The 12,845-nt window shown below is 40.1% G+C and overlaps 2 protein-coding genes across 3 annotated transcripts; one reads left to right on the top strand and one right to left on the bottom strand.

Annotated features, from left to right (window-relative positions):
- The first annotated feature begins 1,017 nt into the window (after nt 1-1,017).
- Nucleotides 1,018-3,220, top strand: LOC135635866 (upstream activation factor subunit spp27-like). Its single transcript, XM_065147271.1, has 2 exons — nt 1,018-1,276; nt 2,865-3,220. Exons 1-2 carry the CDS (start codon nt 1,070-1,072, stop codon nt 2,988-2,990), a joined length of 333 nt encoding a protein of 110 aa, XP_065003343.1. The 5' UTR covers nt 1,018-1,069; the 3' UTR covers nt 2,991-3,220.
- A 749-nt stretch (nt 3,221-3,969) lies between these two features.
- On the bottom strand, nt 3,970-12,845 carry LOC103981273 (uncharacterized). Of its 2 annotated transcripts, none has more exons than XM_009397938.3 (7): nt 12,673-12,845; nt 12,410-12,585; nt 12,240-12,295; nt 10,906-11,020; nt 10,617-10,739; nt 4,759-4,930; nt 3,970-4,388 (listed from the first exon to the last, which is right to left on the bottom strand). In XM_009397938.3, the coding sequence occupies exons 1-7, from the start codon at nt 12,769-12,771 to the stop codon at nt 4,203-4,205; spliced, it is 927 nt and encodes a 308-aa protein (XP_009396213.2). In that variant the 5' UTR covers nt 12,772-12,845; the 3' UTR covers nt 3,970-4,202. The 2 variants fall into 2 exon arrangements, with proteins under 2 accessions (XP_009396213.2, XP_065003490.1); XM_065147418.1 differs by having other exon boundaries at nt 10,906-10,999.

The following is a 12,845-nucleotide window of genomic DNA, read 5'->3' as shown; positions in this document are numbered from 1 at the left end:
TATTTTAATCCAAATAAGATTAAAAGGTAAACTATAATGAGAAAATAACATTCATAATCCTAATACTAAGAATCAAATATCATGTATGCAATACATAAAACATTAATTTCTTTGTATTTAAATCTAAAGAAACCTTTAAGGAGGATTGAAAAATCCCTTAAAAGCTTCGGATAATATATCTTAATCTAAAAATAAATATTTTGACATTAAAAAAATAATAAATATTTTTTAAACTATAAACAATTTAAATTAATTGGCCAATATCTCTTATTTAGTCCGATCACTAATTAAAATGCTTAAGTTAAAACTATTATAATACACTCATCAAACTATTATAATCCAATCTTAATATTTGTCCACTGGAACTAATTCAGGGTGTTTGTATTGATGATTTTATCTAACCAATAATTAATATGTTGCTTCATGATGTAATTGCACCACTAATGCTCATAATGTTTATCTTGAATAGTAGAAATAAAATATTAATAATAGATTAAGGAAAATGAGATGATAGCGTAAGAGAATTCTCTTTATATCTATTAATCCATTCATTATCTATCGTAATAATTCCTAAATCTGGCCCAATAAAGACCAGATTTGGGCCTGAATTGAGCCCACAACTACCGCACCGAATCCACTCATTTGGCGGTTTACAATTGACTGACGTGGCTCACATATATAAAAATGAAGGCAAAATTATTTTATGCGATGCACGATGGAAAATAATTCAAATTATAGATAAAAGAATTTTAGTTAACAGATTTAATCATCCAAAAATAATATTAAGACCGATATGAATGTCAAGTATTATCTTTGTATTTTTTGCTCAATCCTCATTAGTGGGTTGCTAATTGCCAGTATAGCAGATGTGTTCGAATTCAAAAATTACCGCCGACTTTACTCACGATCCACTGTCGTGGCGTACGTGAGAAAGCGAAACGAGCGGCGTAGCTTACGTGAGTTAAGTCGTGGTGTGAGGCAGCGCCTCGCTATAAGAAGGCACGGGAGAAATCAAAACCCTCAGTTCTGCCCCATTCTGCGCATCGATTCCAAGGTGAGAGTGGGAGACATGTCTAGGGTTTTTGGTGGGTGCAGGGTCCTCATGGTGGCGGCCAAGGCGGAGGCTGCCTCCCCGGCGGCCGAGAAGATGCAGAGCGGCTTCCTCAAGCCGCACCCCATCTCCCCGGCCCTGCAGAAGTTCGTCGGCGCTTCCGAGATCTCGCGTAACGTAGCCATTAAGAAGATCTGGGAGCACATCAAGCTCAACCAGCTTCAGGTCCGAATCTTGTCGATCAACGTTTCCTCCCCTTTGCTTTGCCCAGGGTTTGATGCTTCTTACCGTCTTTTGGGCTTGTCTATTGGCTTCTACTCTTATCCGTTCTTCTGCAAAGGCACTTTGTTTGCTATCTGCAATATTCCTGTAGTTGGTTGTGGCAATATTGTGTCGAGAAGGATATGGTTTCATTTGCCTCAAAGAATGGATGATTTAGGGTTGTTTATGAGCTCATTAATGCCATTATATAGGTCGAAGTTTGTCTCAAGAAAAGTATTACATCGGCTATTCCTTTGGGTCTGTTTGTGCTACTAATGCTCTTGCGTTTCATATGTTCGTCACTGGCGTTTGTATTCCTTGAAGAAGCTCCATAACTGTGGTCGATTGAGCTGCTAGGATGCAGCAGGGCTTAAAAATAAGAGTCCCGTACACTTTTTAAGGCAAATATTGTCTATTATACACCAATCCACCTTTTTATGTACCTTCAAAGTTACCAGCAGTTCTCCCAGTAAAATGAGTTGCATGTTCATGTCAACAGTATGTGTGCAGGAATATTCATGCTCGGATGTTATATTCATCTGCTACATCATATAATGGCTTCAACACAACATTCAGAAGAGTGGACACCCTTTTTCATTACTTTTCATGATTTCCCCCTTCCGTTCGAACTAGCAACAAAAGAAGGATATAAATGCTGTGTGTAGAATGTTGTGGCAAATTGTCTAGTTGAGATGTGAGGTTGTTTGAGGTGAAGACAACCATAGAAAGCACTATGTTGCTTGCGATAGTAATCGATGAAGCAAGATGTTTGCTTTTATCCAATGAGCTTTTGGTTTTTTGGGAACTCATTTACAAATCTTATAATGGTGTTATACATAGGGTGGGATTCTAGGAGACTTTTTGAGACTATGAATTATAAATCGATAATGATTCATTTTAAATGTTTTTGAACATCCTCATCATGGGAAACAACCATGCAGCAAGCATCTTACTTTAGCTTAATAAATCACAGTAGTGGATTCGTTATGCTCTGATGTTATATATTCCGTTTAGCTAGCAAAACTAGTAGTTATCGAGTTTTCACATGGTTCTTCAGGACTAACTAGGGATTTCGTGTGATTTTTGCCATATATATAATATATTAGTCATACAGTAGGGAAAAAGGTGTGTCTCGACTAACACTATGGAGTTGTAAATGAAAAGAACATTGTTGATGTGTGTCTCAATTCACTGCAGAGGCCACATGAGTCCATCAAAAGAGGGCAGTGCAAGCTGGGTGCACCTTCAGATGGTCATATAAGCAGTATGCTGAGAACAGGATTTTAGTTAGATGAACTGTAATCTTATAAAAGTATCTGAGAAAATAATCATGCTAACCTGCTGGGATTTTGTTTGGAAGTCTTTCTTTGTTTAGCACTTGAAAGCCTGTATGTATTAGGTAATAGGGTTACAGTCATGGTTATAGTTCGAGCCTTGTAAAAACCTAGTATCATGTTTACATATTTGTGCTGTAAATATGTTCTGTATCGTATGTACTAGGTTAATTCCGTTGTCCTGTTTCTTTGCTAATTAGGTTTATCATTCAATTCAGGACCCAGCAAACAAGAGGGAGATTCACTGCGATGATAAGCTGAAGAGTATACTTGATGGTAGAGACAAGGTTCAGATACTTGAGATTTCAGGACTGATAGCTTCTCATTTCCCCAAACGTAAATGAAATCAACGAAGGAATCGTGCTGTTGCTTTCATGTTCGCAGTTTGATCTACGTTTGTTGGTGTCAGCAGTGTTTAGGACTTTTATTTGTAGCAGTGGAGAATTTGAACTCCCCATCTTTTCTAAGTGTGTTCTTGCATATGCTGTGGGAGAACTCTAGTCATGCTGTAGTAACTCTGTCTTGTTTTATAGTTCACTCAGATGTTAGTGCATTGGCTGGTCATTGCATTTCACTCTTTTGCGCCATTGTAGTCGTGCTTGCAAAGCTGTGCACAAGCATATTGGTTGAAGGTTATAATTTAGTTGTTTTGTTATCTTGCTTAGAATCAGGATAAGAATAAAGAAAACAAAATTGAAGTTAGTAAGGTTGTAAGTTATGTTTTATGGGGTTAATTATATAAATTGTTTTTTATAATTAGTTATTTTTAATATTTATATTTTTTAAAAATTATATTGAGATTTTTATAGTTATAAAAGTGAAATATTTATTATTATTGTTTTAATAAATTTTTTTATTTTTTATTTTATAAATTATTTATATATATATATATATAATATTTTATTTTATTTTTGTAAATATAGGAATTCTAATATAATTTATAAAAAATATAAGAATCAGAATACTAAAAATAATAATTAAAAAAAATATATATAATTAATCTTGTGGCATGTGAAGAGAGTATTGTATAATATGATATGATAAATAGACAATTGAAATATAGAAATATGTGAACACATGAATGACTACTGTGGGAGCCAAACCCATGTCTTAGTTTTCTACCATCAAAGAACTATTGTGATAGGAATATGGGGGTGAAAACCGGTTGTAAAATTAACGGCAACTGGAATAAAATAAGCTGAAAATTTTTAGAAATTACAGGTTTGAACAAAGAACAATGAGTTAATGATTACATCAATTGCTAATAAGAAGAACAAGATTAGTGACACCGTAAATAATATTGGGGGGGGGGGATAATGATCAAAACATTAAAGAAAAAGATTTATTGAGCAGAAGAAAGTAGGGCCAAATCCCCTACTAGTTGAGGAATCCATCTTACTATTGAAAACTCATGTTCATTTATTGATTCTGGTCAAATGTCACCACTCAATCCACAGAATTTGTAGGAAGGCTTTTTTTTTTTCCGATGGTCGTTCAACTGCTGATGAACATTGCTATCGATAGAAATCTGCACACACAATTTCTTTTTCCTGTCATCACGTCAAAAGGTGATGGATCCATTTCTTGAGCACAGATGCAGAACCAAACCATGGTCTTATTGTCCCATCAGAACCAACTGGAGAATGATAAACACCATCCAAGCTTATATTCAGAGCACCTTCAAGATGAGCAGACACTTCCGGAACAACACCGTCTCCCCAAACATCTGCTTGCCCGCACACCTGCAAAAATGACGGAAAATGAAAATAGGCAGAAAGAAAGAATGACAACCACCCCAACCTATCAATTGAAATGTAGCAATCTGCAGCTAAGCTTCTTTTCTGCAATGGTTGCCAACTTGATTTACAGAGTCGGGGTTTCTTTTGCTTTTGACCCACCATGCAATCAGAACATGAATGAGCAAGCATATAAATCTGTGAATAGATGCGAGAATTGCTTGATGATTCCTCATTGGTAAAATACCTAGTCATCCAAATTTCAGGTGAAAAGAATTTGAGTTTCCATTGGATGCATGGGTTTAAGTTGGGCTTCAAAGAAACATTTCAATGAAAGGATAACCAATTATCTGCTAATCAAAAGAATGCCGTATACCTGCTTATAACTTTGACCAACAAAGCGAGCATGTAAGCTTGGTGCAGATGAGAGGGACTTGTCATTGCTGTATTTTGCAGGCAACTTGATCTTGTTCAGCTCCTCACCGACAAGCATTGGATCATAAGAAGGGTCGTTCGAATTCCCAAACAAACGAGCTCCTTGGATATACCTGTGGAAAGTAGAAATCTTTTGCAACAGAAGCTCCTTATATGTTAGAACCAATGCTATTTGCAGCCATGCTAGCATATAATTTTTCTTTTATCTAATGATTTGTCACACTGTCAAATATTATTGAACAAAATTCTGTCAATTTTCTAATCCTTCTAAAGGAGTTGCACTTCAGGGTGAAGGTAATTACATAAAACTACATCTAGCCCACATCGCATGTGGGACTTCTCTTAGTGATATCACAAGACTCCTCGTACCTTATCCAATAAGCCTAATATCTGTTTGAGCAAAGAAGAACCAAGTGATACATAGGTGTATGCCTGAAAATGATATGCAAGATGGAATTGATCAATCGTTCAAATAAAATAAATATCATTTTAAATCTATGATCAGGAATTGTCATTTTCCATATATAACACCATGAAGACTACCATACTAGAATGGTCGACAATTTATAGTCCAATATGAACATTTGTAGCAGAATATATGAAACAGAAGACAACAGTATTCAAATTAACAATTGCACACCCAAACCTTACCAAGTTGTTAGGACTCTAGCTAGGAGAGTCCTAATTGAGAGGGACATTCATGTAAAGCTTACGACGAAAGATACATCGCAGAATTTCAACCGCATAGGACAGTCTGTTTGATCTTACTACTGTGTTTTTTCTATCCAAATCTCTATGAAATTTTTATGATAGCTTTGACACTTCCTAACAGCAGATTTCCCTTTGGTTTTGTCAAAAAATTCTCAATATAAACCATTGATCTTTTACGTCTAAACTGCTATACTTGAAAATCTGCACTGTAAAATTCCAACCGCATAGCACAGTTTGTTTGATCTTGCTACTACGTTTTTTCTGTCCAAATCTCTATGAAATTTTTATAATAGCTTTGACACTTCATAACAGTGGATTTCCCTTATGTTTCGTCGAAAAATTTTTAACGCAAACCACTGATCTTTTACGTCCAATCTGCAGAAAATTTCAGCCACATATTGTTGCCTTAACCGATTTATTTGCAGTCTTTTTTGAACAAAATTTTTTATACACTTCATAGATCATCTTGGCTTCCATCTAATATTGATATATTGAGGAATTCATATCTAAAAACGATTTTGTGTTGCTGCAAATTTTCATCGCAAACCGCTGAAATTTTTCGATGAAAATTCTGCTATTGTAACTTGCACCAATTTCCTTGTTGTTATACTGCTGAAATTTTCTTGATTAAAATGGACATCCTTGCTGTCATATAAACTGAGATTTTGCTGTCAATTTCCTCCTCAAATCTCTAAGTTTTTTATGGAAATTTCATCGAGAAATCGCTGTTTTTCGACGACAATTCTGCTCTTACAAGACAGCACATATTTGCAGCAACTTTCACTGATTTCTATCAAACCTTTGCTGCCATCTACCACAGATCCAAAACTTTCATCCACAGCCCTAAAACTCCACCAAACCACACCCTCAAACTGCACCCAAAATAGCCACAAAACAAGCCTAAACCGCAGCCTACATCCACCAATCCACCAACCCTTTTGACCATCACTTCTCTCAACCTATACATGCCTTTAACCCGACAACAAAAGAGAGATTTTAACATTACAGATTTGGAGGCATATACTATGGCATTTGAAGAGGTAATCAATGCTAAATTCGAAGCATTCGAGACCCGAATGAAGGAGAAGATTCAAACTCTCTTTACCGAACTCAGTTTGGGTCGATCGCCAAGCCCAAAGAAATCACATCAACAAGAGAGTTCAAACCAATCGCACCAAGCCCGAAGAGAGGGGAGGCTCTATGATCGACCCCAACTATCCACGCATGAGGGTGGACTTCCCTAGATAGGAAGAAGGAGACCCAATTGGTTGGATCTCACGCGCGGAGCGATACTTTTGGTACCACAAAACCGCAGATGCATCTATGGTGAAAATTACAGCTATACATCTTGAAGGGGATGTCATACAGTGGTTTGACTGGTTTGAACACACTCATGGAGTCCTCTTATGGCGACAATTCAAAGAAGGACTGTTGATCCGCTTCGAACCAACCGATTACGAGAACATTGACGGACAACTAGCAAAGATCCGACAAATCTCCACCATTCAAGAGTACCAAACTAGGTTTGAAAGGTTATCTAATCAAACTCATGATTGGTCTCAAAAACAACTATTGGGGACCTTCATTGAGGACTTGAAGCCGGAGATCCAGGGAGAAGTTAAAGCGTGACAACCGTACACGCTTATGACAACCATCTCTTTCGCACGATTTCAAGAGGAGCGATTGAACCATGAAGCCCGGAGGACTAGGGTTGCTCCCCAACCAGCAATATCGAAGCCCTCAACCCTCCTACTATCAACCGAGTCCCTGCACTAAAAAGTTTGACAAGAGAAGAACTTCGGGAGCGATCTGCGAAGGGGTTATGTTGACATTGCGAAGAGTCGTGGAGCCGTGAGCATCGCTGTAGTAAAGGGAGACTTCTTATGATTGAACCAGTAGAAGAAGAGGTCATTGAACATCTAGAAGAGAGCCTTGAACATAAAGAAGAAGATGCAGAAGAAGAGCCACAATCGACCGAAGTTACGGTATATGCACTAGCCGGCTACTCAAACCCGCAAACGATGAAAATTGGAGGCCTTCTCAAACAACAACTGATTACTGTTCTCATCGACACAGGCAGCACTAATAACTTCATAAACAGTAAGGTTGATGTCCAGATGGCCTTACCTATCGAGAATTGCAGCAGATTTGACGTTAAGGTCGCCGACGGATGGATTTTGAAGTATGATCGTAGGCGCCCGCGAGTGAAACTGTTGCTGCAGGACCAAGATTACTGTTCTCATCGACACAGGCAGCACTAATAACTTCATAAACAGTAAGGTTGATGTCCAGATGGCCTTACCTATCGAGAATTGCAGCAGATTTGACGTTAAGGTCGCCGACGGATGGATTTTGAAGTATGATCGTAGGCGCCCGCGAGTGAAACTATTGCTGCAGGACCAAGAGATAATTGCATATTTTTTCCTCCTCCCTCTTGATGATCATGGGGCCATGCTCATAATCGAATGGTTGACGACATTAGGTGATATTTCTTGGAATTTTATGAAACTAATTATGAAATTTTACAATAAGGGGAAACAAGTGATACTGCACGGGAAACGTGAGGGCGATGTAACGATGATTAGCACACAACAAATGGAGAAGGTTTTGCATAAAACATACAGCGACTTTTTGGTACAACTTGAACAGCAAACTAAGGGAGAGCTAATAGAACTTGAAGATCCAAAAAATACTCGGCCATATCAGCAAGGTTCGCCGTACCGTACCGTACCGGCGTTTCGACTCGGGCTCGGTACCGGTACGGTACGGTATACCGCTCGGTACACCCAGGTGTACCGAGCGGTACACTCACGTGTACCGAGCACTGTACACTGCTACAGTGTACTGTACACTGCTACAGTACTGTACACTGCTACAGTGTCGGTACGGTACGGAGCGGTCCGCGTACCGCTGGCCTGTCGGACCGGTACGTACCGCCCGTACCGGGCGGTACAGTCCGGTACGGCAAACCTTGCATATCAGTATCTACATCTCCAGAAGGATGAAATAGAAAGGATTGTAAAAGAGATGCTCGAAACAGGAGTTATTCGGCCAAGTTGCAGCCTCTACTCTTCACCGGTGCTACTTGTACGTAAGAAGGACGGAACATGACGAATATGGGTTGATTACCGAGCTCTCAATGGTATAATCATCAAGGATAAATACCCTATTCCAGTAGTAGATGAATTGCTAGATGAAAGGGAGCACAAATCTTCACAAAGCTGGACCTTCGATCCGGGTATCATCAAATACGAGTGTGCGAAGAAGACATACCGAAAACCGCCTTTCGAACACACAACGATCACTACGAATTTTTGCTTTTTTCAACAAAAGGTGAAATATCTTGGGCATATCATATCAGAGGAAGGTGTGACGGTGGACCCCTCCAAAATAGAAGCAATGCAAAACTGGCCAACCCCGAGGAACATAAAATCGCTACGTGGCTTTCTCGGTTTAACAGGCTACAATCGCAAGTTCATGAAAAACTATGGAAATATTAGTACACCACTCACTTCTCTAATTAAAAATGATACCTTCCAATGGTCGGGCAAAGCCTCCACTGCCTTCAATAAACTTAAGGCAACCATGACGACGATGCCGGTGCTAGCGCTACCAGATTTCAGCCTACCCTTCATCATTGAGGCCGATGCATCTGGAGTCGGAATTGGAGACGTTTTCATGCAAGATGGTCGACCACTCACATATACTAGCAAGACATTGTCTCCCTCCCATTAAAACATATCAACATATGATAAGAAGATGCTCGCCATTGTACACGCAGCAACGAGGTGGAGATCGTACTTGATCGGGCGATGCTTTCAAATCAAGACCGACCATAAAAGCCTAAAATATTTCTTGGAGCAGAAGATATCTTCCCCCGAGCAGCAAAAATGGGTAACAAAGCTTCTTGGATATAATTATGAAATAACTTACAAAAAGGGGAAAGAGAATGTTGTTGCAGATGCGCTTTCACGGCTACCTAAGCAAGCTGAAGTTTTGGCCATTTCACTTTCGACTAGTGACTTCCTTAAGGATATTAAAAGGGAATGACAGGAAGATCCGGAGACTAGTAAGATCACAAAAAAATTAGTGGAAGCATCAAGCTTCGTGGCTCATTACAATTGGGACTCAAAAGAACTACGCTATAAGGGACGCATTGTGCTTGTGACAAATTCTACTTGCATTTTCACAAGTAGATTTTGGACAAAGTTATTCCATATGCAGGGTACTAAATTGAAAAGGAGTACGACAAATCACCCACAAACTGACGGCCAGACGAAAGTTGTAAATAGGTGCTTGGAGACAGCCCAAAGCCACCCACCAAATATGACTACCCAAGGAGAACTCCAAACCCAACCAAGTGCCATTATTGATCGACGGATCGTGACTCGACGACGACGACCCACTACTGAAGTGCTAATACAGTGGGCGAACCTACCAACAGAAGATGCCACTTGGGAGAACTATGACGACTCGAAGATCAAATTCCCAAAATTCATGAATCGTCAGCTTCGATGACAAGGCTGATTTGAAGAGGGCGGGTCTGTTAGGACTCTAGCTCGGAGAGTCCTAATTGAGAGGGACATTCATGTAAAACCTACCTAAGCAGACCCCTATTAAAGAGGTGAAGAGGACGACTAGGGTTAGGAGGTTGTTTCTTAGAGAAGAATTATGAGTTGTAAAGCAATATGAGTCTTGAGTAGGAGTCATATTAGGAGTTGGTTAGAAGTCGGAGTCTTGAGTAGAAGTCCTCTTAGGAGTTAGGGTTTAGAAACCCTATAAATAGCCATGTATTCCTCCTCTTTTCATAGGTAATAGATGAATTTTTTCTGCAGCCTTTGAGCAACAAACTTAAAGGGAGGAACCCCTATAGAGTTAAGAGTTCCAAGGAGGCCGATCCCCTAAAGAGATCAACCCTAAGTTTAGAATCTACAAGGGTTCTAACATAAGTTCTAAAAAAATACACATCTCATTGCATAATTTGTTAGATTATCTTGAAGGTTGTATTAGTGGTGAACTCGTATCACTCATGAAGAGAACATGATATATTTCAGATGCACCAAATTTGTGCAATAATGATGGACATACCTTCCAGCGATACATATGTATTTCAGTTCTGGTGTATAAACAGCTGGTGCACAATTTTTCTCAATATAATCCAGCAAGCCTCTGGTTTGATCAATTACTCCTGGCAAACCCTTTGGTGGTGGCCTGAAAAAAATTATCACTTACGGATTAAAGCCCAAGTATCATATTGCATTGATAAAACAAAAAAAGGAAGACAAACTAGAATCACGTTGTATCGAGAAAATAGTTTCCACAACTATAAAATTTATCATTTGAGTGAATTAGTGAAATAACCACAAAGAGGGCATACAAGTGAGGGGATCCAAGAGTTAGCAGTAAAGAGATTCTCGACATCCCAAATTCTTCCATGTATACACGTGCAAGCCATCCTCCTGCCGAGTGACCTACAAGCGATATGTTCCCACCTAAATAATGTTAAAAAACAAAGTTTTACTTCTCATCGTCCCAAACCAAACCACAAAATGCCAAATGACAATGTCAAGCTTATCAACAACAATATGCAAGTTGGAATTAACATTCAATATAAGAAATTTGTAAAGAGAAACAGATAGCTTTTCCCTTGCATGCCACAAGATCAACCAAGAAGTTCAGTAAAAACAACTATACAGCTGCATTGTATGAAACTTGTCAGCAAAAAATTTTCACACTGTAAATGGGTTGAGAAGTTCTTTGACCTCAAAACCAGAGTAGTGACAGATTTAAATACTATGTGAAAGAGAGGTCTAGATTTTGTAGTGTTCCATGAAAATCCTAACTTTGATACTCGAGCTTAACTCTAATCACTTAGGACACAAATAAGAACAAAAGAAAATTGTATAAAAAATCATGAAACGGGCGGTATGTACCGGTCTAAGCATCAATCCATATGCAGATCGCTCCGGTTTAGGCGGTTCAGTCCGCTCATATAAACAGGAAACTTTCCTAACCCTAATCGCTTCTCATGCACATTGCACGCTGCAACCTATGCTTCTCAATGTGACCTCCGCTTCCCATGAATGCTAGGACCTCGTCACACACCATCACCATGCACCACCTTTGCCCTAATCACTTCTTATGTGTACCCCTCTTCTCCTCTTCCTCTTCATCATATTTCTGCTTCTCTCTCATGTTCCTCCACCATCTCCTCTTCTTTCTTCCTCCTCCTCTTCCTCCACCGTGCCACTTCTCACAAGTACACCTCTTCTCCTCCTTCCTCTTCCTCCCAATTCCTACTCCTCTTCCTCCACTATCTCCTCTTCTTCCTTCCTTCCTCCTTCATCCTCTTCTTCCACTGCCCCTTCCTCTTTTACTCTGGTTTCTCCTCTCCAAAACACCTGAACCGACTGGTACATACCGCTCCAGCCAGATCATTGAAACTGGTACGATACCCAAAACCTCGAGCTTAATTCATCCTGAAATCAAACAAATTTACCCAAATATTAGGAGAACCAACTCTCCATCCAGATTCTGTGAAGCTTGCCAACAGAATCTTATACTATTTCACACATTAAATCATCATTGAAAGACAGAAAGATTTGCGTCTGTTAGGAAAGAACAGGTTAGCCTACAACGCACAGAACACTATCAACCAGCTTCAATTCAATCAAATTTCAGCTGAAATTTCACAATGTCTGATGAGATTACCATCTTCCAAATGCAGCTTAGCCTCTTGAACAGCCTCGGCGACTCTTTCAAGATACCTGACAACGACAAGCTAATTAGTGCGCAGAGACGGCAAGAAAGAAGCCGAGAGTTCCGACTGCCACTCCGCCGTTGCAGTAAACAGAGTCAAGGCCGCGAGAACGGTACAGTACCAATCGATTAGGGGCCGAGGGCGGAGACTGCCCCTCCAGAAGCCGGGGCTGAGCAGTGCGGCGGCATGGCGAAGCCAGTCGACGCGCGAGACCCTGGCGACCACGGAGGGGATGCCGTACCCTTCTCTCAGCGTCATGGCCATATCCTTGTAGTCCCCGGTGTTGTTCCCCAGCCCCTGCAGACCACGAAACAGGTCAATAAGGGATCGCATATTACCTCATCAGGTGGCCCAAGTTCAACACAAGCACGGAGAGGGCTCAACCGGAAGAATGACGACGGGGCGGAGGGCAACGGTGGAGGAGGCGGCGGAGGTGGCCGGAATGGTGCGAAGGGAAGGAGGAGGCGTTGGGAGGAGAGACATGGCTGCTTCGTCTCAGAGTGCGAGTGAGAGGCGGAGGAAGGTAAAGCGGTGACGCCACCTTCAGCTTGAGAGTG

Source organism: Musa acuminata, chromosome BXJ3-4, assembly GCF_036884655.1.
Source record: "Musa acuminata AAA Group cultivar baxijiao chromosome BXJ3-4, Cavendish_Baxijiao_AAA, whole genome shotgun sequence".
Lineage (NCBI taxonomy): Eukaryota > Viridiplantae > Streptophyta > Magnoliopsida > Zingiberales > Musaceae > Musa > Musa acuminata.
This window is presented reverse-complemented; position numbering and strand designations above follow the sequence as displayed.

Coding starts and splice junctions, on each gene's coding strand:
- LOC135635866 (XM_065147271.1), top strand. CDS start 1,070: ATGTCTAGGGTTTTTGGTGGGTGCAGGGTCCTCATGGTGGCGGCCAAG. Junction 1,277..2,864: donor TCAAGCTCAACCAGCTTCAG/GTCCGAATCTTG, acceptor CATTCAATTCAG/GACCCAGCAAACAAGAGGGA.
- LOC103981273 (XM_009397938.3), bottom strand. CDS start 12,771: ATGTCTCTCCTCCCAACGCCTCCTCCTTCCCTTCGCACCATTCCGGCC. Junction 12,586..12,672: donor GCCCCGTCGTCATTCTTCCG/GTTGAGCCCTCT, acceptor CGTGGTCTGCAG/GGGCTGGGGAACAACACCGG. Junction 4,931..10,616: donor TACATATGTATCGCTGGAAG/GTATGTCCATCA, acceptor TACTTTCCACAG/GTATATCCAAGGAGCTCGTT.